The sequence below is a fragment of the Parasteatoda tepidariorum genome, chromosome 3 (genome assembly GCF_982258835.1).
Source record: "Parasteatoda tepidariorum strain Cologne lab strain chromosome 3, Ptep-v5.0, whole genome shotgun sequence".
Taxonomy (NCBI): domain Eukaryota; kingdom Metazoa; phylum Arthropoda; class Arachnida; order Araneae; family Theridiidae; genus Parasteatoda; species Parasteatoda tepidariorum.
The window spans coordinates 68,387,078-68,409,045 of NC_141757.1; the positions used below are offsets into that span (position 1 = coordinate 68,387,078).

The 21,968-nt window shown below is 31.7% G+C and overlaps 1 protein-coding gene across 2 annotated transcripts in view; it reads right to left on the minus strand.

Annotated features, from left to right (window-relative positions):
• Pi3K92E (phosphatidylinositol 3-kinase 92E) overlaps positions 1 to 21,968 on the minus strand; it is a 70,597-nt gene that overhangs the window by 14,261 nt on the left and 34,368 nt on the right. For both annotated transcript variants that reach the window (XM_043053017.3, XM_043053025.3), the window contains exons 6-12: positions 19,880 to 19,949; positions 13,167 to 13,354; positions 11,852 to 12,064; positions 9,921 to 10,172; positions 3,752 to 3,799; positions 3,098 to 3,286; positions 1,243 to 1,508 (exon numbers count right to left, since the gene is read on the minus strand). In XM_043053017.3, coding sequence (XP_042908951.2) covers positions 1,243 to 1,508; positions 3,098 to 3,286; positions 3,752 to 3,799; positions 9,921 to 10,172; positions 11,852 to 12,064; positions 13,167 to 13,354; positions 19,880 to 19,949 — 1,226 coding nt within the window. The remainder of the gene's footprint in view (positions 1 to 1,242; positions 1,509 to 3,097; positions 3,287 to 3,751; positions 3,800 to 9,920; positions 10,173 to 11,851; positions 12,065 to 13,166; positions 13,355 to 19,879; positions 19,950 to 21,968) is intronic.

The window sequence follows — 21,968 nt, forward strand, 5'->3', positions numbered from 1 at the left end:
TTGACCCTGGGCTCTGGGGTGCAGAAGCAGATGTTCCGGTTAGGTGGTCAGCCGAACGCGGAACCCAAGCATGCTTGGTACCCATTTATCGACCCATTGAAGGGATGAAAGACTGAGTCAACCTTGCCCGGCCCGAGGATCGAACCAGGGACCTGTGGCACGACAGCGCGAAGCACTACCGCTCAGCCACCGGGCGTCATATATATCGCATGATTAAAGCTACTAATTCTGATAATCAAAACGAGGAATTGCACGATCAACAACTTTGTATGATTTAACAATGCTCAAACTATTACTCAGCAATGGAAACAAAGTTCTTAATTTGCGTAACACCCCGTTTTTAATTACTTGATTAATAAAAAAATAGTCATCAAGTTTTAATTCGCTTGCTTTTGCGTCTGTGACGGTGGAATCATGAAATCAGAATTTCTATGACTTTCTGATTAGCTAGAGCACTTAAATCTTTATTAAAGTTCCGTTCCTAACGTAAATTACAAGATTCAATCATTTGCTGATTGATATAAACAGCATTTATTGCCATATTATAGCCAAATAAAACTAAGCACCAGTCCAAATTTTACCAATATACGTCCAGTTAGCGTACCTACATTTTAAATACAGCTTTATGTTGATGACTATACAAGTAACAATAGTTTTTTAAATAGTAAAAATAAATATTATCATCCTCTTATCAATACTTAAAATTTTGATTATTTTTGGATATAAAATAAACTGAAAACTAAAATGGGAAATAATATACAAAACTTCTAAAAACCGAATTTAAATAGATGAATAGATATGAAAAATAATTTTATTTAGGTCAAACCTAAAACGTAGAACACATTACTCTCCAAATAAACTTCTATCACCTCTAGAAAACTCTACCCACGCCTTTTGAAATGGATCCACCTAACGTTTTTTTGTTTTAAATCTGTGAAAAATTATTTCAGTCTATTTGAAAAAAGTTGTAATTGAAATTTTCATTCTATTTAATATTGCCATACAAATTTGCAATAAATAATTTGGTGGAAAATAATAATTGCACTTTTGCAATTACCAAATACAATACCGAATTGAAGGGAAAAAAGGTACAATATGATAGTTCATATATAGCAAGGGCACAAACGTAGACATTTTATTACGCGCTAATTAATGACAATAACAAGGAAAAATACATGGAAACACTATCGATTTAGCAGAAAATGTTTTTAAAAATACAGATAAATTCAATTAATATCTCACCTGAGCAGCCAAAACAGCCTATGTCCAATGTGTCTGTTCTTCAAAGCTCTTTCCAACAGAAATTCGACTAAGCTGTTTTGTAAGTAAGATTCATGCTTCAAAGCCTGTACCAGCTGTAGTAGGTAAAGTGAGAGTTCTTCGTCAGTGATTTTCTCCAAACATTTCACAGCAAAACTTCGTACCCTACAATCAGGGTAAGCATAGTCTAGCAATTCTAATGCTTTGTAAGGCGTTAACTGAGGCCAAACCTCCATTAGTTGCGTCATCTGAAATTATTTTAATCATAAATAAAGATGCTTCATCATTAAGCATTTTTAGAATCCTTGTTAACCCCTTCCTTATTTCTCCCGTCAAAATTATGTTGTGAAGTTTCGCCCTCTATTTCTCATGCCCCGTGATATTGTCGGGCAGACTCCAGACAGCAGTACTAGAAAATTTGTAACATGTATTTTAAACAAGATGTAAGCACCAAAGGTGTAGCGAAACACGAAGATAATCTTTGACTGCCCTTTTAAGTTGGCTCACACCTGTAGAAACTTGAACTTTTATGCCTCTCATGCATTGAAATTTGTTCATTTTCAAAATTTATTCAATTGTTTCGTTTATTATTTTGCTTACTGATCGCATGCATCGAAATAAGTTTCAGTTGAAATTAATGACGAAGTAAAGAAGAAAAGAGAAAAGCACTTTTTTCAAACATAAATTGTGTTCATAAGTGCAGTTGCATAGTGTAGAATAAAAATATGTCTTTCAATTAAAATAGTAGAGAGTGTTTGACCCTGGGTTTTGGGACTAAACAATATAGTGAATTCTGTCACCCGCGAGACGCTAGACTGACTCCTTTTATTCTTACCTCCAAGCTAACTTGTTTTGTATGCAGTTACTGATTGTATATAACGGACATCGTTAGACTGTATTTATACATTCTCCACTCCATCTTCGAATGCTTACGATGTTAGAAGGAGTGCCAGTTGATGACATTTAAGTGTAAATTTGAAACGTTTTATTAAATAACATTAAACTTACAATTTGTATATAGTTACAAACATGAAAAAATAACCAATGCATTTTATAAAAAATTATCTAGGATATTGTCTAATCTTTTTCTTTTCAAAGTTTACATGTAGTTCCACTAAAAAACGAGCAAAATATTAACTCTAAACCAAATACAGCTTTTTTTTTTTCATTTTATACCAAATTTTTATTTAACCATAAAGTAGACAAGTAAATATGTTGTATTCATATAAGGAAAAACCGAAGAATATGCATCTGCTAAAAATGTCGTTGTTTGGATTTGAAATGATTGGAGGCATTATTAGACCTCTTGTACAGTCTGCCTAACCAAAGAACTCTTCCCATCATTGAGTCTGTCTGCTGCTATGGGCTGAATAATAACTTCTCTCGCGGGATCTGAGTCAAAACTTGCTCTAAATGTTTACCCTATACCACTACTTGAAATAGTTTAACCTCGCAACCGTAAAGTCACCGATAGAGCATTAGACCAGCGTTCTCCAAACGGTGGTCTGCGGTTTACTAGTTGAATGTTTGTTACCAACTGCAGATGGACCTCCACTCATCATCTCCAAAAACTTTCAAGGATTGTCACTCAGTAATTTTAATTGACGAGACCTTCTAAATTAAAAAAACATGGCAAAATAATATTAATTTGGTCAGGATCAAGAAAGATTCTAATTAACTTAAAAACTCCCTCCCCCACTAATAGGTTAGATTATTATCTGTCCACTTTATGATTAAATAAAAAATTTCATGAAAAAATTTTAATAATTTTGTTCGGAAATTAAATTTTACGCTCTTGTTGGGACGTTCTAATCTTAAGATAATGAATAGAATGTACCTGAGCGATTTCTCGTCTGTCATTCCACTTGACGCACCTCAGAAGCTTAGGCAGCGAATTCGGAAGTTGCTCGCAACAGTCATTGCGAAGAAACCACATCAATTGCTTATCCTGCTCATGCAGTTGGTACAGGGAATCTTTTTCACAAATCTGTCTCAGTTGTTGCAAATAGGATTTGCTGGCTTGAGGCTGGTTTGAAAAAAATTAAATACATAATCAACACAACTGATTCATGACAGACTTGATTCAAAATGTTACTTTTAATTTACGTAAAAGTTTTTTTACTGAGGATGAAAACTAGTCATGCTTATTTACCAAACTTAATAAAAGTTAGTTTGTATCAAAACAGATTAGGTTCAAAACAACATTTTAAAATTACATAAAATTTAAATATTTCTGAGGAGAGGTGATATGAAAAACCATCAGACTTTTCTTTTTTTTCAGATCCCCAAAGCAATATTACCCTAGTTATGTTTCAGTTAAAAGATGTATTTTGTCTCATTTGTAAAATATCTGAAAACAAATCTTGCTGATTTTTTAAACAAAAGGCTTAACTTAAATTTGTTAAACATTTGAAACGATATAAAATTGACATTGATATACATTCACATCATATTAAATTTATGTTAGCAATCTGAAGTTCATGAAACTCACCATACTGCCATTGGTTAAACTAGTTTCTTCTTTTGCATATTCCAAAATCTGAAATATAATGATATTGTCAATAAAATTTCAATATTTAAATTTTCCACCATACTATCGAGAGAAAAAAAATATGACAAAAAAACAGAATACTTTTCAATGCATTTATCACACGAATTTCATTTTATTCACCTGTGGCTAAATACATTTATTGATTCAATAATGTAATTAATGTATATTTTTTCTCCCGATTATCTGATATATATAAAGTCTTTTATCTTTATCTGATTTTAATATATAGTCTTATGTTTATACTGAATAACACTATATAACAAATTTTCAGAAAAGAAAATTAAATTCTCTGCCCGGTTTGAGAGTATTGTTTTCTACATAATTGAGCCCCCAGTATGTGGAAACGTCGCTTTTTTTTCTTTTTTTTTTTTGCAAAACTATAAACTTTAAAAAAAATTTCTTCACTCTTTTGTTAATACAGTGTTGAGTAGAATTTTTTTTTACATAATATCGCTCATGGGCTGCAATAGTGGCGCAACTCAAAAAACACGCGTTTTGGTCTAAGAGCAGGTGTGAATATGAAAATACACATTCTTTCAGCAGCAATGCTAGCACAACTCATAATGAAGCAAACAGAAGCATTTCTTATGCATTTTGTTTAGCAATGAAAACTTTAAACCCACTTATCTTAAAATTTGATTTTTTGAGTTGTGCCGCTATTGCAGCCCATGAGCGATATGATGGACAAATTACTGTCTGCTCATAAATCTAATAATGAAATTTATTTTTACCACGTACCCGCAGTCAGTGAGATTTATTCACATGGTAAACAATCGCAATATTACACATTTCTAGGTTCCTTGTCGTTAACCCTTTCATGCATATAGGCCACATATAAGAACATATATATTTTTGGCCCCATATTATTCAAATTTCCATATGTGCCGTAATTTGCATGTAATCCTCATTTGAGGACTCCAAGAGCTTCTTGGAAACCACACCAGGTGTCAGGCCATTCAACATAGTTGAAAGAATATGATCTCTTTGGAAGTAAATAGAGGATTGTTTCCCAAAGTGTGGTACGCGTACCCCCAGGGGTGCGGGGCTCGGAAACAGTTTAGCGGGGGTACGCGTTCTTATGCGAAATATCTTGCAACTTATTTAAAAACAAAGCTAGCCTTGAAAATTTACGATTATGTATTTTTCTATTGGCTATTTTTTGTAGAATTAACAGTTAATAATTAGTGGTGTCAACAGCTAGTTGCGTTTTTTTTAACTTTTGTGAATCTTTTTTTATCACGACAGCTGTTATCGCAGCAAAAACAATATCATCCTTCTCACTGATGAAATAAACTTATTAACAAAATTAAGAACGAAAAAAAACAACATATTTTTAAAAAAATATATTCATTTTTTTAATTAGTTGTAGACAGCGTCACGAAAAATTTAGAAAGGGAACACAAAACTCATAAGTTTGGGAGACACTGAAATAGAGGATTGAAGAACCAAGTGAAAAGCTGATGTTTTGTTTGAAGGGTATATTACATTACTGGAAAGGACGGTAGTATTTTAATTCTTCTTTTATACCTTATAAATGAAGTATGAATATTAATTTTTTTTCCAGGATTAAAATTTTATTGATAATATATACCACAAAAGTGTATATCCTCACTTAGACAAAATTTTAGATAATGCATGACAAAACTTTCGAAAATTACACCACAATCTTGAGATACTAAATGGGTTCAAAGCATACATAAATATTTTTTAAAACTCAAATGAAAACTTCATGCATGAGAGGCATAATTTGTAGAATTTTAATTAAAATTTATTATTGATGTGAAATATAGTCTTTAAATAAAGAGAAACCCAACATTTTGTATGTTTCCATCATGACAAAAAAATTTCCATTTTTTGTTGTTCTGAACACAAGAAATTCTTTTGCAGGAAAATAAAGTTTTTTCATATTTTTTTTCTGTAGAACCAATTTTAAAATGATATTTATTATTTAAGAGAAAATTCGTGTTATATAGTGTTGAATCTAATCAAATCTTGCTAAGAAACAAAAAATGGCGACAATATTTCAAAGTCTAATAAATCTAGACTTTAGGGTAAGTAATGGCGGATCGTAATCTGCCCTGTTTTTATTGTAATCAACTAAGTGAGGTAAAACTACTTTTTGGTCAGCAGTTTACGAGGAAAACCACTTTAGTCAGGAGTTACTTGGTAGTTAACGTTTCTTCTTTGAAAAAGAAAAATATTTATACTTTGTTAAGTATACCGAATTTTTATTCTATCATAAACAAGGTTGGATATTTATTTAAATCAATTTCAGAAAAAATATATCACAATCATAGGCTTTAAAATCGTTCTTTTTATTTTATTTTAATCATAATTATTATTATAATTATTTTTATAGTTGGCATTTAAATTTTTTTACTTAATTCAAAAATTGACTGTTAACAGAATATAAATAAAGTATTACAGGGAGCTATCGCCCGTATATTTTTGTTCAGTTTTAATTTGTTTAAAAAAATAATATAAACTTTGATTTCATACATAGAAAATGTAATGTCAACTGATAGAGGGCAAAATAGTATGAATAATATTTGTTTACTCTGATGGGACAGATTTGGAAATTTTTTCCATTTAAAACTGTTACCATGTATTTTTAAATAATTTCATGCAAGCTAAAATATAAAGTTTGATTATTGTGTAATACAAAAGATTCATCAGTAGCACTTTATTAGACATAACCCAAAATACGCATTCATGGAAATGGGCAGTGCTCAAACTATGAGCAAAAAAGTGGACAAAGCTCAAAATACGCCTCTAAGAAAGTGAACATAGCTCAAAATACACATTTAAGAAAGTACATATAGCTAAAAATACGCGTTTAAGAAAATGAACACGGCTTACTATGTGAATTTGAAAAAAAAATGGATATGGCTCAAAATAGTTGTTTAAGAAAATAGGCATAACTTGAAATACGCTTTTGAAAAGATAGACCTGTCTCAAAATGCGTATTTTAGGAAGCAGGCTTAGCATGAAATGCGCATCTAAAAAAATATGAACAAAGCTCAAAATGCGTAGCTATGAAAGTGGGCATAACACAAAAAGCGCCTTTTTAATGTTAAAGAAAGAACCAAAATGTTTTATACTTGCGTTACTGTTTAAAAAAGATCATGCGGAATCTTTTCATGCGGAAATTACCTCAATTTTTTAATCACTACGGCTAATCATTTTATTCACTCTTTAATTCTTTTAAAATAAAACAGACTTTACAATAGATTAAAAAATAAAATGAAATTCAATCTCATACTCTTAAATAGCTTTGTCAATTTCGCAAACACGCATTTTAGGCTATGTCCATTTTTTCAAAAGAGCATTTTGAGCTATGTCTATTTTTTCAAACGCACATTTTGAGCTATGTCCATTTTTTTAAACGCTCATTTCAAGAATATCGAATTTTTTTTAACACTAATTTCCGGTCACATCTATATTTTCAAATACATATTTCAAGATATGTCTATTTTTTTTCAAATTACAATTTACTATATCCATTTTTTAAAGCCCATCTATCGATCTACGTCCATTTCCTTAAACGCAGAATGAGCAATGTCGGTTTTTTCAAATGTGTAATTTCAATAATGTCTAAAGTAGTTATACACAAGAAAAGAATTTTTTTTAAAATTTCAAATGGAATTAAGCATTTTTTTTAAAAAAAAAGTGAAGCCATAGAGAGAGTTATTCGTTTAGAATAGTCTTAAGAATCTATTCAGACCAAATTATGCAGATGATCCATTAAATTTAACGAGAGAATTTTGCTAATGAATTGTTCAAGTGGCTTCTACTTTTGAATATTTTCTTCTAAGTTAGGATTTAAAATTTTTTTTAAGCGTGAAATATGATATGTGACACCTAAAAAATAGCTTATCGATTTTACATCTAATCAAAGTAGAAAATGCAAAAAATAGCGATTAAGTAAATCTTTAGAGATTATAATCGTATGAATGAATAATTGGTGCACTTTAAGTGCCAACTTTTATGAAAAATCTTTCATTTTTTAAATGGCTAAAAGTCCACTTTATAAATCAACGAGTTTTTATTGTTTATTTTTAAGCTGATAATTGTCGAGAACGTTAAGCTTCTATCAAAATGTCTTGAAATAGCACCGTTGGGTCATTTTTTTTCAGCTAACTTTTTAAACAATGAGGTATTTACGAAGTTGAAGTTCTCAGGTAAGAGGAAAACAAAACAGACACTAGAGTTTTGCATCCTTAATGTGGTATGTCATGCATCGTTTTAAATTACTGCAGTTAGAAACTACGTTCTAAATGAATAAAAATAACTCGAAAATATCAATTATTAACGGACAAAATTATTCTTAATCAAATTTCAAAAGTTTTGAATTCTAAAATTACGGCATTTTTTTACCTGCAACAGAAAGATGTTAGGAATGGAGAGAAATGTTTACTCTTATAACAGTATTAATCTAATCTTTAATAAACTGTCATCATTATGTTACCGGATAAAAAACATCATTCACTTCAAATATATATATATAAATAGCAAATAACAGTCGTCATGTTTCAATCGCCTCAAAAAATAGGTACCTATTTTCAAGACTTCTTAGACGTGAATCAGAAGGGAAAAAAAAAGTGATTTGAAAAAAAAAAAACGAAAAAAGTGCTAACGGAAAAATGAAAAATAAAGGCGAGAAACAAAACTAGAAAAACCGCAGTAGCCGAGAGAGAGAAAAAGGGGTAAATCAAGGTGAAATGCATTTCCACGCGATATGGAGAGGTGGTGAGGAACTAATGTCGTTAACAAGGGAATCCATATGAGCAGCTCTATTTATTTAATGTCTTTATTATGGTTATGTCTCATTTCTTTATGTCACGTTGAACAGGGACCCTGAGGTCCAGCCACCTTATAAGTCAAAAAACCAATCACAAGTCAATAAAATGCTTGCGAAAATAAAGGATTGAAGGGACAACTCCAAGAAAATAGAAGATGCAAAGGTTCGGTCTAGCTTAACCCCTAAAAAAAAATAGTGCGTGGAGTCCCTCCGCGCGGAAGAAGTTAAACTTCGCAACCTGCGACGTTAATTGTAGAAGAATCAGCAGTCGTAGAAGGATCACTAGTTCTATTCAACGATTTTTTTTCCTGCTCCGCTCGCTTCCGTGCTCTGTAATCACGGTAATATTGTACATTTTTCCCTCGTGGACTTCTTGAACTAGTGGAAGTGCTTGTGGTTGCCTCATCATCTCGCCCTGGAAAATGTATTTGTATTAATAATGTATGTGAATGCGTCATAATGTAATTTCAGAAGAGAAAACCTAACAATCAATTGATATTCACAAGAGACGTACCTTGACATCACCTTAAATCCGTCGCATTGTCCGTGGGATTGTTTTCACTCAAATTTTTACAATTGTTATCCACTAAATTTGAAAATAAAAAAATACTACCCTATTAAATTATATGTGTATCAAAACAAACTAAAAATATATTTATAGAAAAACAATACTCTTATGAGTTTTTTTATTTTTATGCTAGGGAGAACCAAAACAATATGGAAATGAATGAGGGAAAACTGGATCCTACCACGTGATTTCCCGGCCAATAAAAATGTAGCGTTGAACGTTTAACGCAACCTTGTTGGAAGTCGCATAAGAAGTATAACTTCAATAAAGCAAATACCGGAATCCCACCAAACCCCTAATATTTCATAGTATTAAAATTATTTATTATAAATTACCTAATCTTAACTAGTTACAATATCTAAATCATATAATAACAGATTTTTATGCATCTACCCTCTAACCAAATCCGAAATTAATTGCGATTACTAATTATCTTAATTAGTTACAATAACAGATATTTCGATGCAGATAACTATGCGCCCGTGCACATCTAAGGAAAGAAAAAAAAATTCTGAGTTCGTCAATTATTGGCATCGGTTAGATTTGCAAACCAAGAAATTCATTTCAATACAATGAATTTATTTCGATCACGCGTACGCAATCTACCTAAGAGAAAAGATGCATATGACACTTTTGGATGCAACTCACTCGCAGCCATTTTATTCATTGCGTATTTACAAGAAGCAAAACATGTTTTCAGTGCAATCAGCTGAGGTTTAAATATATAATTGGAAACTTACCTCACTGGTGTTAGGATATACAACTTGGAATGTGGTGTGGTATTTCTTGAATGAGAAACATAAAGCACCTGGGCTGTTTTTTGGATTCGGATTTTGGGCAATTGTGCCAAGGGGTCTCATCATGACGGCAGAATTTTCATCTATTTCTTGGGGGTAAGACCAAGTAGATAATGTTATAGGAGTTGATTTAAGATTATCTTTGTAATCAAAAACCGTTGTGTTCACCCATGCAATAGGGCACACAAATTTGTCCTGCATTAAAAAAAAATCAATAAATATTGTATAGGTTAGCAAACAATATCTTTTTACATTACACAATCGATCAAGAGGAAAATATACTTATTAACTTTAATCGTTCTTATTTATTAGACAATAATTTTATGCGTTTTCTTTTATATTCTGAAAAACTATTTTCCTCATTAAAAATCTCCAGCGAATCTTTCCCAAACTTTCCATAAAACGGCAACACAAATATACACTGAAGAGCTATTACATTATGACCACCCTCCATCTATAACAATGGGCTCGCCCAAGTTTTCATGGTTTCTCGTCCAGGAACAATGTTTTCATGGGGCACATTAGGACCCATAATCCTCATCGAACAATCCCTGACGTCTGTAAGCTGCTTGAACATAGTTGTAGACCAGGTTCACCCATTCAACAGCTTTTCCTGCGGGGGATGGTGTTTACCAACAGGATAATGCACCATGTCATAAGAGTCGAATCGTCAAGGATTGGTACGAGGAACATTCCAGTGACTTTCAAGTCATGTCTTCAATCATGTATTCAATCATGTCAAGTCATGTCTGACCTTAATCCAATAGAGCATTTGTGGTCCTACTTAAAAAAACCAAATTCGTGCTGCTACGCTACCCCCTCGCAATGTGAGGGAATTGCAGGACCAGTTGGTGAGCGTTTGGTACCAGATATCTCAGACTACCTATCAGCACCTTGTGGAACTAATGCCACGGCGGGTGCTAGCAGTTTTGAGGGCTAAAGGTGGTTTTACATGTTATTAGCAGGGTGGTCATAATGTAATGGCTCTTCGGTGTATATTTCCTGTATTCCCAATATTTATGAAACCTATATAACGGCAAAATAAGTGTGTTCAATTCATAGCTACCGTCTAGAACGGTGATTAAAAAAGTTTTTTCCATCATTCATGCTTTAATATAAAAATATGAATTTTAAAGTTTTTTTATTTGTTTTAACCACCACAACTAATATAGATGCACGATATATTTGCTTTCTAAGGTTTTACGACTTAAAGTACTTATGAAGTAGTACAATCATCAGAAATTATTTCTACTTAAATTATTACCTTACTATCACTTTAAAATCTTTTTAAACGACTGTACAAAGTAGGCAGGCCTGCTAATCAAATAGTTCGTTTCAAAATAGTTGTTTGCTATACAAGAAAGATATTTACTTACCAAGGGCTGCGGTCCTCTTTATTCTCCCCAAATAACATAAATGCTTCGCAATCATCTTTGTTTCATGATCATTGTCATATACAGATGATTACTTTAAAATTAAATTATATTCATTTAGAAGAGTCTAGAATTTTGCATTTTATAAATACAGGTTTGTACTTCGGACTCTATTTAAAAAATTTTGAATTTAATAATTCTGCTCAGTTACTATCGCAACTTTATTCCAAAACTTGTTTTTTTTTAAAAAATTGTTCTTAATCGTGAAGTGAATATGCATTTCCTACGATTCTAAATCTGCAAAAGAAAGACAACAATTTACTCTCCATTGAGAAGCAGCTTGGAAACCGACGGAAAACGAGTACCTCCTTAAACTCCAAAGAACTTATCATGGAACAACATCTTATACTTGATAATTTTATACCATATGTTACTAAGTTCCTCTATTATTCAATGATGTAAATTTACAACCAAAAGAAATGATGCGTTGTGTATATTTACCTGACATTTTCTAAAACGTCCATTCTTCTGGGTGGGGCTTACTTCATATATACAAAAGCATAACTTGGCCATGCGAGGTAAGTGATGCAACTCTAACTCAAAACTAAAGGTTTCATTCCAATGGTACTTTTCTTCTTCTAGACATTTTTCAGTTGAGTGGATAATGCTAGTAAGACATTCGTCACTGTAGTAAATAGCACATTGCACAGCTATCTGAAAATGCATCATGGAATAAAACAGTAATTTATGCTTATAATGATAATCTTATTACGAGATCTAATGAGAACTAATGAAAAACTTTATTACTGTATGGAAAGCTCACTGTGGAAACATTTAAACACACATAATTTTCTCTTTCAAATGGAAATATATATAATAAACCATTGATATTTTAGAATTTTGTAGAATTATTTTAGAACTATTTATATATTTTGCCACAGTCAAGTGGTTCCTAAATTTCAAGGTTACAGATAGATGGTAGCTAAAATTCCACTTTCAGAAGGCTGTACGAAAAGAACCACGGTCAGAATGACATGATATATCATTTGTAGTATACATGATATATCATTTAAGTAGCATACTGTAATCAATGGGAATTATTTTTGTGACAGAAAATAAAATAAGCTGTTCGACAAATGATGCAGTATAAGTCATAAAATGCGAAAAATAGGATTGTTTTAAAAGATATACAATTTTAAAGACGCGATGTGTGTACCACACTTTACACTTGTGGGTCGGGATAGCCTGGTTGGTAAGGCGTTGAGCTTAGGTCCAAAAGGTCGTGAGTTTGATCCCCGTGCACGAAATGGTGACTGGTTCACGCTAAATTTGTTGGGGTCATAAAATACCCCAAAAAATCAATCGTCTTTAAATGAAAGGTCGAAGTAAAACAATTTAGGTATAGATAATAGAAACCTGCCATCCGGCCTATGTAAGGGTCAGGGAATTGGCCTTACATCCGAAAGGTTCTGGGTTCGAATCCCGGACAAGTCATGGATTTTTTTTTCATTCTCTGTACCATCTGTTATTACTGTGGGAGCAACGGTGGTCCACCTAATATGATGCCCCTGAAACAGTGTCCAACAAATCTGCCTTCCAGATACCTGTATGACGAAAGGTCACTACCCAAGTGGCCATTGGAGAAAAAATTATGATAGAAACCTCAATTAAAAAGACATTTTATTCGTATTTTCTTTTTTTTGGTAAAAAAATTTCTCGATGCAAGCAAATATTGTAAAGCTTTTATTTTCTAAACTCACTTTAGTTTTAAAAGGTAAGCTTATTTATATAATAAGGAAATGGAACAAAATCATACCTTGCTTTTAATATCACAGTCTAGTTTGCCAACAAAATGCAAAGTGATGGCAATGGGATCGTCAATAGTCCAGGCAGAAACGGTTACAGATTTTTTTAGCTTCTGGAAGGTGACAGAATCATTGGTAAATGAATGACTTCTTTGCCTCTCAATATAATTCTTTTCGGTTTTCACCACGCTGGCTTCCACTAAAAACATATTAAAAAATAGTTTTATCAGGTTTTGTGTTCGAAACATCGCCACAAGGAGGGCTGTAAAGGTTTGGCTTTGCAAAATAAAATAAAATAATATTTCAAAACAATTAGGGGAAAGCTGTTATCACTTGATCAGGTTATATTATTTTAAGCTATTTTCTCCGTTTACTGTTTAGTACACTTTATGAAGTTTGAACACCGATATAGTGATGGTGAGTTAGATCGGGATTAAATATATTCCCCGTATATGAACGTCTGAATTTGGAATTTTCGTCTAAATTTTCAATGAAAGCAAACTATGGATATCAATGAGACGCTGCTAATAGTGTTTTAAATGTAATTGATAATATTATAAAGCTTGTTTTTAAACTATTTTGAGTATTTAATCATATTAATAATAAGTGTTTATTTTTTTAATTGATAGCTGCCTTCAATAAGCTTCAAATGCTTCAGTTACCAGTTGTAAAATGCACTCGCTACCCAACCATAGAAATATTCTTCGAGTTAACATTTTCTGAATTAAACAAATAATATCATTGTACCTGATTGAGTATATCATCAGTAATTAAATCTAAATTATATTCTATTCTATTCTAATTTACTTTTTTTAGATCGATGTACACACATCAAAAACCTCAAAGCATTAATAATTGCTTTAAAAATGACGTAATTATGATCTTACTCCTTAGTCGCATAGGCTCATAAGATTTTTTAAGCATTTTACTCACCTGTATTTTGCTGATATTTTATTCAAATATAAAATAACTGCCTGCCTTTTCCTAGATACTGATTGGCCCAAAGAAGGCGACCGGTTTCCTTCATTGGGTGAATGACATTTATTTTTTATTTTTTTAACATAGTATTATCATGAAGTATATGCCTAGATGAGGTACTTGGTACTTTATTTACGTCGCACTAGAGCTGTACAATGGGCTATTGGCGACGGTCTGGGAAACATGCCTAAAGATGATCTGAAGACATGCCATCGCAATTGTGATCCTCTGCTGAGGGGATGGCTCCCCTGCTTTGGTAGCATTTCCCCTAAATTTAAGAACGTATTTTGGCAGCAAAAGTAGGTCCCGCAGTGGACTGATCGTTAAGACATGGTTCCCAGCAGATCACTGAAGTCAAGCATCACTGGTTGTGGTCAGTTTGCGGGTGGGTGACCACTTGGATTAGTCTGCGCAGGGACCGAGGGTGTGCGGTATTTGTCCTCGTCGTCGTGTGCAGGTCGTCGGGCTTCCGAAGCGGGGGTGCCACCCCCTCTGAATTCCGAAATTACTTTAATTCCTTTACCAAAATTCCGAAGTTACTTTAAACTGGCTCAAATCTCAATCTTTGAACACGACAATAGGTTTTTTTCCTTGTTATTTTGTTTAAAAATTTCCTTTAAATACAATTTTTCCTCCTCATAGATTTTTGTTAAAGATTCATCGCAAAGGGATGCTTTTTAAATTTTAGAACTAACTAACTCATAACTGGTATTTTAATTAACCCAATTTAAACGCTTTTGAAGACGTTTTTCGGTGTCATTTTTTAAAAAAGGAGATTTCTTCAACAATGTTTTTTATGAATTTTACAAAGTTATTAAGTATTGAAGATTTCAGTGGAAAGAATAACGTGATAGTCTGAGTATTTTCAGAGTGGAAGAAAATTTGAAGAGTATTTGGTAACAAACAATAGAAAACCATTAACCTTAACACCGTAAGGTTCGTGGTTTTAATCCTTACCTTAAGGTTAAAAACCTTTAGGTTAATGGTTAAGGTTAGATAACCTCAGAAAACCACTTTTTAGCATATAAGAACGCAAAGACGAGAACAGTTAAAATCGAATTTAGGGTATTGAGTCTATTATCGGAAACAATTAGGAACGAAACTGAGCTTTTAACACAATAAATTTAGTTCAACAAGTATGCGATGTACTCGGGGGAAGGGATGACATGAATGGGACGCAACATACTGTTTGAGTGTTGTCGCTGTATTGATTTAGATGATCGAGCGCTTGTAAACAAGACATAAACCTTATTTCTCTCTCAGCAGTAAATTTTACGTGTTTTTCTTCATTGTATGCATCTCACAAAAACAGGAAAGAATAACATATAAACCGTAAGGATAATTTTCTCAACTTCACTAAAATGTTCCTGAGTTTGTTCCCCTTCGCTAGATGTTTAGAAAATTACGATGAAGAAGACGGTAAATTCTAAAAGATTTCGTGAATCAATAGTTGCAAAAGTAATTGGATTGTCTGAAAATACAACCAAGCCTCCTTTTAGACGAAATCAGGATAATATCAAAGTTTGCAAAAATGATTTTGGTAAAAGAATTCACTAAATATTAATTGTGAAATGGACTAATAAAAAAATCAACTTTGTGTCCAAAATGTCCTAACTAATCTGAGCTTTGCATAGAGTATTTTAATGTCTTACACTCCAAATACATTTTAATAAACAATTTTTACAATAATTCTATAGCTTTATTACATTCTATGAAATATCTGGTGAAATTTTATTTTTTAAGTATTCAAATAAGCATCACCCAAATCGGGATAGTCAACGTGATTGAAAAGCATCAAAATTGTTCTTAAACTGGACATTGTTTTGGGATTTAATCACGCCAGAAAATATAAAAATATACGATTGTTCCTTAACAATGTTTTCACCAAACGTCATAGCTATCAGAATTTCCTACAAATAAATATGCTTCATTAAGTCTCAAAATATTGCATAACTGAAAGCTACTATATCGCGAATAGTAAAGCTGGATTGAATTTTTGATAAGATGAGGTAGAAAATAAGTTTTTAATTGAGAAAAGTGAGTTTTTTTTCAATCTCCTTCTACAGCATAAGTTCTAATATTGAATTTAATTGAATAAAAATAAACCATTAATTGGCTTTTGTCTTAAAATCAAATATTAAAAAAAATCAAATTAGAATTCATTATAAACAGGTTTAAATTTCTAATATAATTTTAATTGATCCCATAATAATTGACTTAGCAGTTAAGTTCAATGAATCGAAAATTACAGAAGAGGTAATGGTAAATTTTAAGCAAAGCTTTCATAGAAAATTGACATACCTGATAAGAATATTTTTAAAATAACGGAAAATACGATGTAATAGTGCCAAGAAAATCGATAAAGAATGACACGCAAGAAATATTATGTATCACATACATGCCCTTTAATTTCCCGTAGTTCAGAATACCAATCGATCAAGTTTGACAAAATGATCAATCCATATTTCCCAAAATATCGCCATGATATTAATTGTTATAAATTAACTAATTATTTTGATTGACAGTGAAAGAGGAGGAAATTTCTCTGTACGATATCAAACCATTAATTTTTCAGAAGTCTTATTTTGACAAAAATGTCTTATATTTTAATTTTAAATTGTGCATGAGTTGAACAAGAATGATCTGCCCTAATTTAACACATAATGAGACCAAACATAATTTTAAAAAAAACTAAATTTTGTTTATTGTAAATAGGTGAAAATTAAAATAAAGGAATAACAAATCATGTTCTGCGTAACTTTTTATCTTATTTTCACGTACTAAGGTTAACGATTCAAAATACGCTTTTCAAACATATTTGTGCTGCTAAAAATTTAATTATTTCTATCTAAACTTAGCTCAAAAAATTAAAAAAAGACTGGACATAAATAAATAAATATAAAATAATTGAAAATAATTGAAGCCTGTGGCAAACTATTAAGCACCCTTCTCCTCGTTAAAAGTTGTATTTTAATTAACTTATTAATTATTTCCAATAATAGTTAACTTTATAGTCACCATTATGTGTCACGCACTCGAAATAGCTATAAAATAGCAATTGACTGAAATTTTAGGATGCGCTTATCAAAAATATTCAATTGCAACATGCTAGAAAAGGTAGAGTGTTGAATTCCTTATGAAAATCGGAACAATCTTTTTTTATTCTGTGTTCGAATCACGAACATCTTTTTATATCTTTGATAATTACCTGCTGTCACAGCCGCGGTGGCTCAGAGGAATCGAAAACTCGCCTCCCATTTGAGTGACTCAGGTTCGAATCCCAGCGACGGCTAATCGATATGAATTCTGCTCTTTAAAATAAATATTAAAATTACCTGCTGACGTGTAGAAGTGGTTCACTTAACCAAGAAAAATAATCTCTGTATCTTTCTGTTTACAGTTAAAATTTATATTCTAAAGTGACAAGATGTTAAACTATAAGTATTTTATTTCCCGAAACGACTGAGTAGTAAATTAATGATTTTCGAATATCTAAAGAAAGGCAGTTTGCAGTCAGACTGGCATCTAAAAATTAAATATCGATATTCATATTTGAAGGTTCTTTTCTTCTGTGACGTCCGTCGAGTCTTGGAACAAAGCCTAAAACTTATCTCCACATCGCTGAGGAATTATACGCGTAGATTGTCAAGTAGTACTTATGAAGGGGAAAATAATGGCCTCTCTCGGGATAATGTCTGGTGTTTCAACGATGTCACTTCTCGCTTCTGGAATTAATGTGCTTCCAAAGGATTAAGGCTCTCGCAGCTTTATTACTTTTTTTCCCCTTGTGGTTTTTCTCGCACCATTACATGAATTATTTCATCATAAGCTTCATTTGAATATGGTTTTCAGAGATTTACAATTAAGAAACTGTTCTATGCAAGGTATGTAGTTATAAAATGGCTTTAAAGTGCTTATAGTAACTGTTCTATGCGAAGTATGTAGTTATAAAATGGCTTTAAAGTGCTTATAGTAACTGTTCTATGCAAGGTATGTAGTTATAAAATGGCTTTCAAGTGCTTATAGTAACTATTCTATGCAAGGTATGTAGTTATAAAATGGCTTTCAAGTGCTTATAGTAACTGTTCTATGCAAGGTATGTAGTTATAAAATGGCTTTCAAGTGCTTATAGTAACTGTTCTATGCAAGATATGTAGTTATAAAATGGCTTTCAAGTGCTTATAGTAACTGTTCTATTCAAGGTATGTAGTTATAAAATGGCTTTCAAGTGCTTATAGTAACTGTTCTATGCAAGGTATGTAGTTATAAAATGGCTTTCAAGTGCTTATAGTAACTGTTCTATGCAAGGTATGAAGTTATAAAATGGCTTTCAAGTGCTTATAGTAACTGTTCAAAATGATTTTTTTTAAAAAGAAGAATTTTATTATTAATCCTTACAGAAGGAATTGAAAATTTCAGTCAGACAGGACAATAGCAAGTGTGTGACCTTAGACAGTACCCAAATGAAATGAACTATTTTAGGCCTTTCTTGTTTAAAGAATATTGCCCGCTAAACATTTAATTGTAGCTGGTACTACATTTCTTGTAGTTTGTAACGTTTGTTGAATTATTATTACCAGACTGCCTACACTGCAATGGAAATCGTTAATGAAAATTATATGATTAATACTTTTGTGTTAGGATTTGGAAACAAAATTTCCTCATAAGAGAGACTGTTTTTCTATATCCATATACTAATGATCCGCCGTTTGCTCGTTTATTGAGACAAAAAAAGTTTCTCGTGGGCTCGGATTCAAGATAAAATTTAATACACTTTTTTTCGATTTTTAAACAAACGTTTGATTGGTTTGCCTTGCCATTGTAAATAAAAAAAAAGCTAGATATGTCCTATTATAATACCCTGTGCATAACGCAACATAAGCAATAGGAAAATTTATGGCAATTAAACAAGACATGTTTCATCACTATGCGTATATAACTTAGCATAATAGGAAAATTATAACAATCAAATTAAGAATGTTCTATAAACTTATCAAACCTTGTAACTTATCAAAAACTGTAGGAAAATTTATGGAAATCAAATTAAATATGCCCTACTAGTATACCCTATATATACCTTAAAATAAACAATGGAAAAAACTAGGGCAATCAAACTAAGCATGTGCTTCTACGATACTCTGTATAGATCTTAAAATAAACAAAAGCTAAAATTATGGTATTCAAAATAGGTCCTATCATGATACCCTGTAACTAAGCAAAACCAACAGGAAAAATTATGACAATCAAACTAAACATGTCCCTTTATGATACTCTGTATGTACTCTGAAATAAACGATAGGAAAAATCATGGTATTCAAAAGAAACACCTCCTTGCACGATACTCTGTATAGATCTTAGAATAAACAACAGAGAAAATTATGGCAATCTAACTAAATATCTCCTACCACGATACCCTGCTTGTAACTTAGAAGACGCTGTATAATGCAATAAGTGTCGGAAATACAACCGTAACCGAACAGAACTTTCCTAACGCATGCGCTAACGCGCAGTTGTTGTTTAAACTCATTAAAAGAAGCATGTCAGTTATCTACTAGTGGCATATTTTGTAATTTACTTATGTTATTAAATGTATACATGTTTTTCAGATCATTTATTATTTGTTAAGAAATCTTTTACAGACCCCGGCGTCAAAAAAAAACCCAAGAAAGGGGTAAGTTTACCCTTTATATATCATTTTAAACTATTATTTCGAAAGCAAAAATAAGAAAGTCAAAATTTTACTTACACAGTACCTTGTCCCGTGATACAAGGACCAATTCTGGAGTCTTGTCAGATGATATGCATTCTCTTATGTACTAAAAGTGAAAAAAATCGATATCGTAAATATACTGCTACAAATCCAACTAAATAAAATATTCTACAACTTTTTTTCTTGCAGTTATCTTTTATATTCTTGTATATTAAATTATTGAGTCATGATCTCTCAGTGAAGTTGCTGAGCTGTCATTGTAAAGGCCTGAGGTTCGATCCTCAAAGACGGCTTGAAGCACACACAGTTTTAGATCAATGGACGTCACTTTGTCTGGGAAGAAATGCGGCATTGGTGCGGACCCTATTTTCATTATCATGCCGTTGGTCACGATGTGGAGCCTTAATCTACAAAACCTTCTTGCCCATGACAGTTTTTGAGAGAATCCTTCTCTTAAATTAAATAATTTCTAATTTTGAATAAAAGTATGCAAAAACCCAGTAAATTGTGTTTTTCCAGAATAAAATAAAATAATATATCGGAAATTCAATTTAGTTTTCTATCAGCGCTGCTGTTCATCCTGTCACATGACTGATTTAGAATTGTACACTCTTTTTGAAATTCAGCTAAAAGTTCAGACTATGTCCATTCATAAGGCTTCTTGTCTAGTTCACAGGTAGAAACACTTAAAATAGTACAAAAAGCGAAGCCTTTTTTTGCACTAGTTTGTAAGTTTGTACTAGATGTCCAGAAAAACTACTAAATAAAATATACTGAAATATACTGAAGCTAGAAAAGCTTCAGTGCTGAGGGCGTTTGTAAGTTTTTAAAAATTATCATCAAAATTTTGTGTTAGAAAAAAAAACTAACATCGAAGCTATGTTTTAGCAGAATTATTATATAAGTTATATTTTAGGTAAAATATCAATAGAGTTATGTGCAAAAAAATGTAATTGAAATACTAGAAACTTAATTCGTGATTTAGGAATGGAAAATTAAGAATCTCGGGAAAATGTTTGGGGACAACAACGTAAAATAGTAATGACGTTTGAAAAAAAATAGTTTAAGGTTTCATTAAAAAATTGGAAGAAAAAAAATGTCCCTTCTGAAGATTTAGTCTTTAAATCTAGCACTTAGATCACTTATCAAACAGAAAGTATGTTGTTAACGCATGATGAAATTTCACGTAAACTGGTTTACTAGTATGCTAGATAATTTAAATAATTTATTTGCTAGATGTTAGTTTCTTAAGTTCTCTTATTGAATGTCATTTTCAGCATCTTATTAGTTAGTCTAGGCCTAAGAACATTACATTTATAAAAATCAATTTATGACTAATTTTGTACTATTTTCCCTAGTCAAAAATTCCCCTATTCAAGAAATATAGCAAGATGTCATGTGGAGACTGTACGCTTGCCATCTGACAAACTGGCATCTGACATTGTAAGCAAGTATCTGGCTGTGGAATTTTTAGGATTTACAACTGCATATTTTTGAACTTATTTTCTTTTATGCAAAAAATACAATGGTTTTTTACAGCAAAGAAACATAACTACAAACAACTGATCTATAATTCCAAGAAATAGTGATTATTATTAATTATATGATCAATAACAACAAGAAAAAGAAAAGATAATGATTAGGCTTATAAATAATTACTAATTACAAAGCATGTTTATTGTTAAATTGGTTACGTGTCATTGCGATATAAAATATTTAAAATTTTGTCAAAAATCTTTTGTCTCGACATAAAACTATATTGCTTGGTTTATTTGGTTGCTTGGTTTATATTTTAAACTTTACAGTATGACATAAAAGTGAAATTAGATCGGCATTGTTAGTTTCATTAAATATGCAACTCAGACATCACAATGACAAGTAATCAATTTAGTTGTACTCTTGGCTTATAATTAAATGATTACTTGTAGTTAGAGAACATAGGATTGTTTTGTAATCATGATTTCATCTCTCAAAAAGAAATTACGATTGCTTGTAATTATTATCACAAGTAGTAGAAGCATTGTAATTGATTGCCCTTCTCCTGATATAGTAAAATACTGAAAACATGATTTTATTTTATTTTATAACAGTTGTTGAACAACCGACCCAATTTTGAGTTTACGAC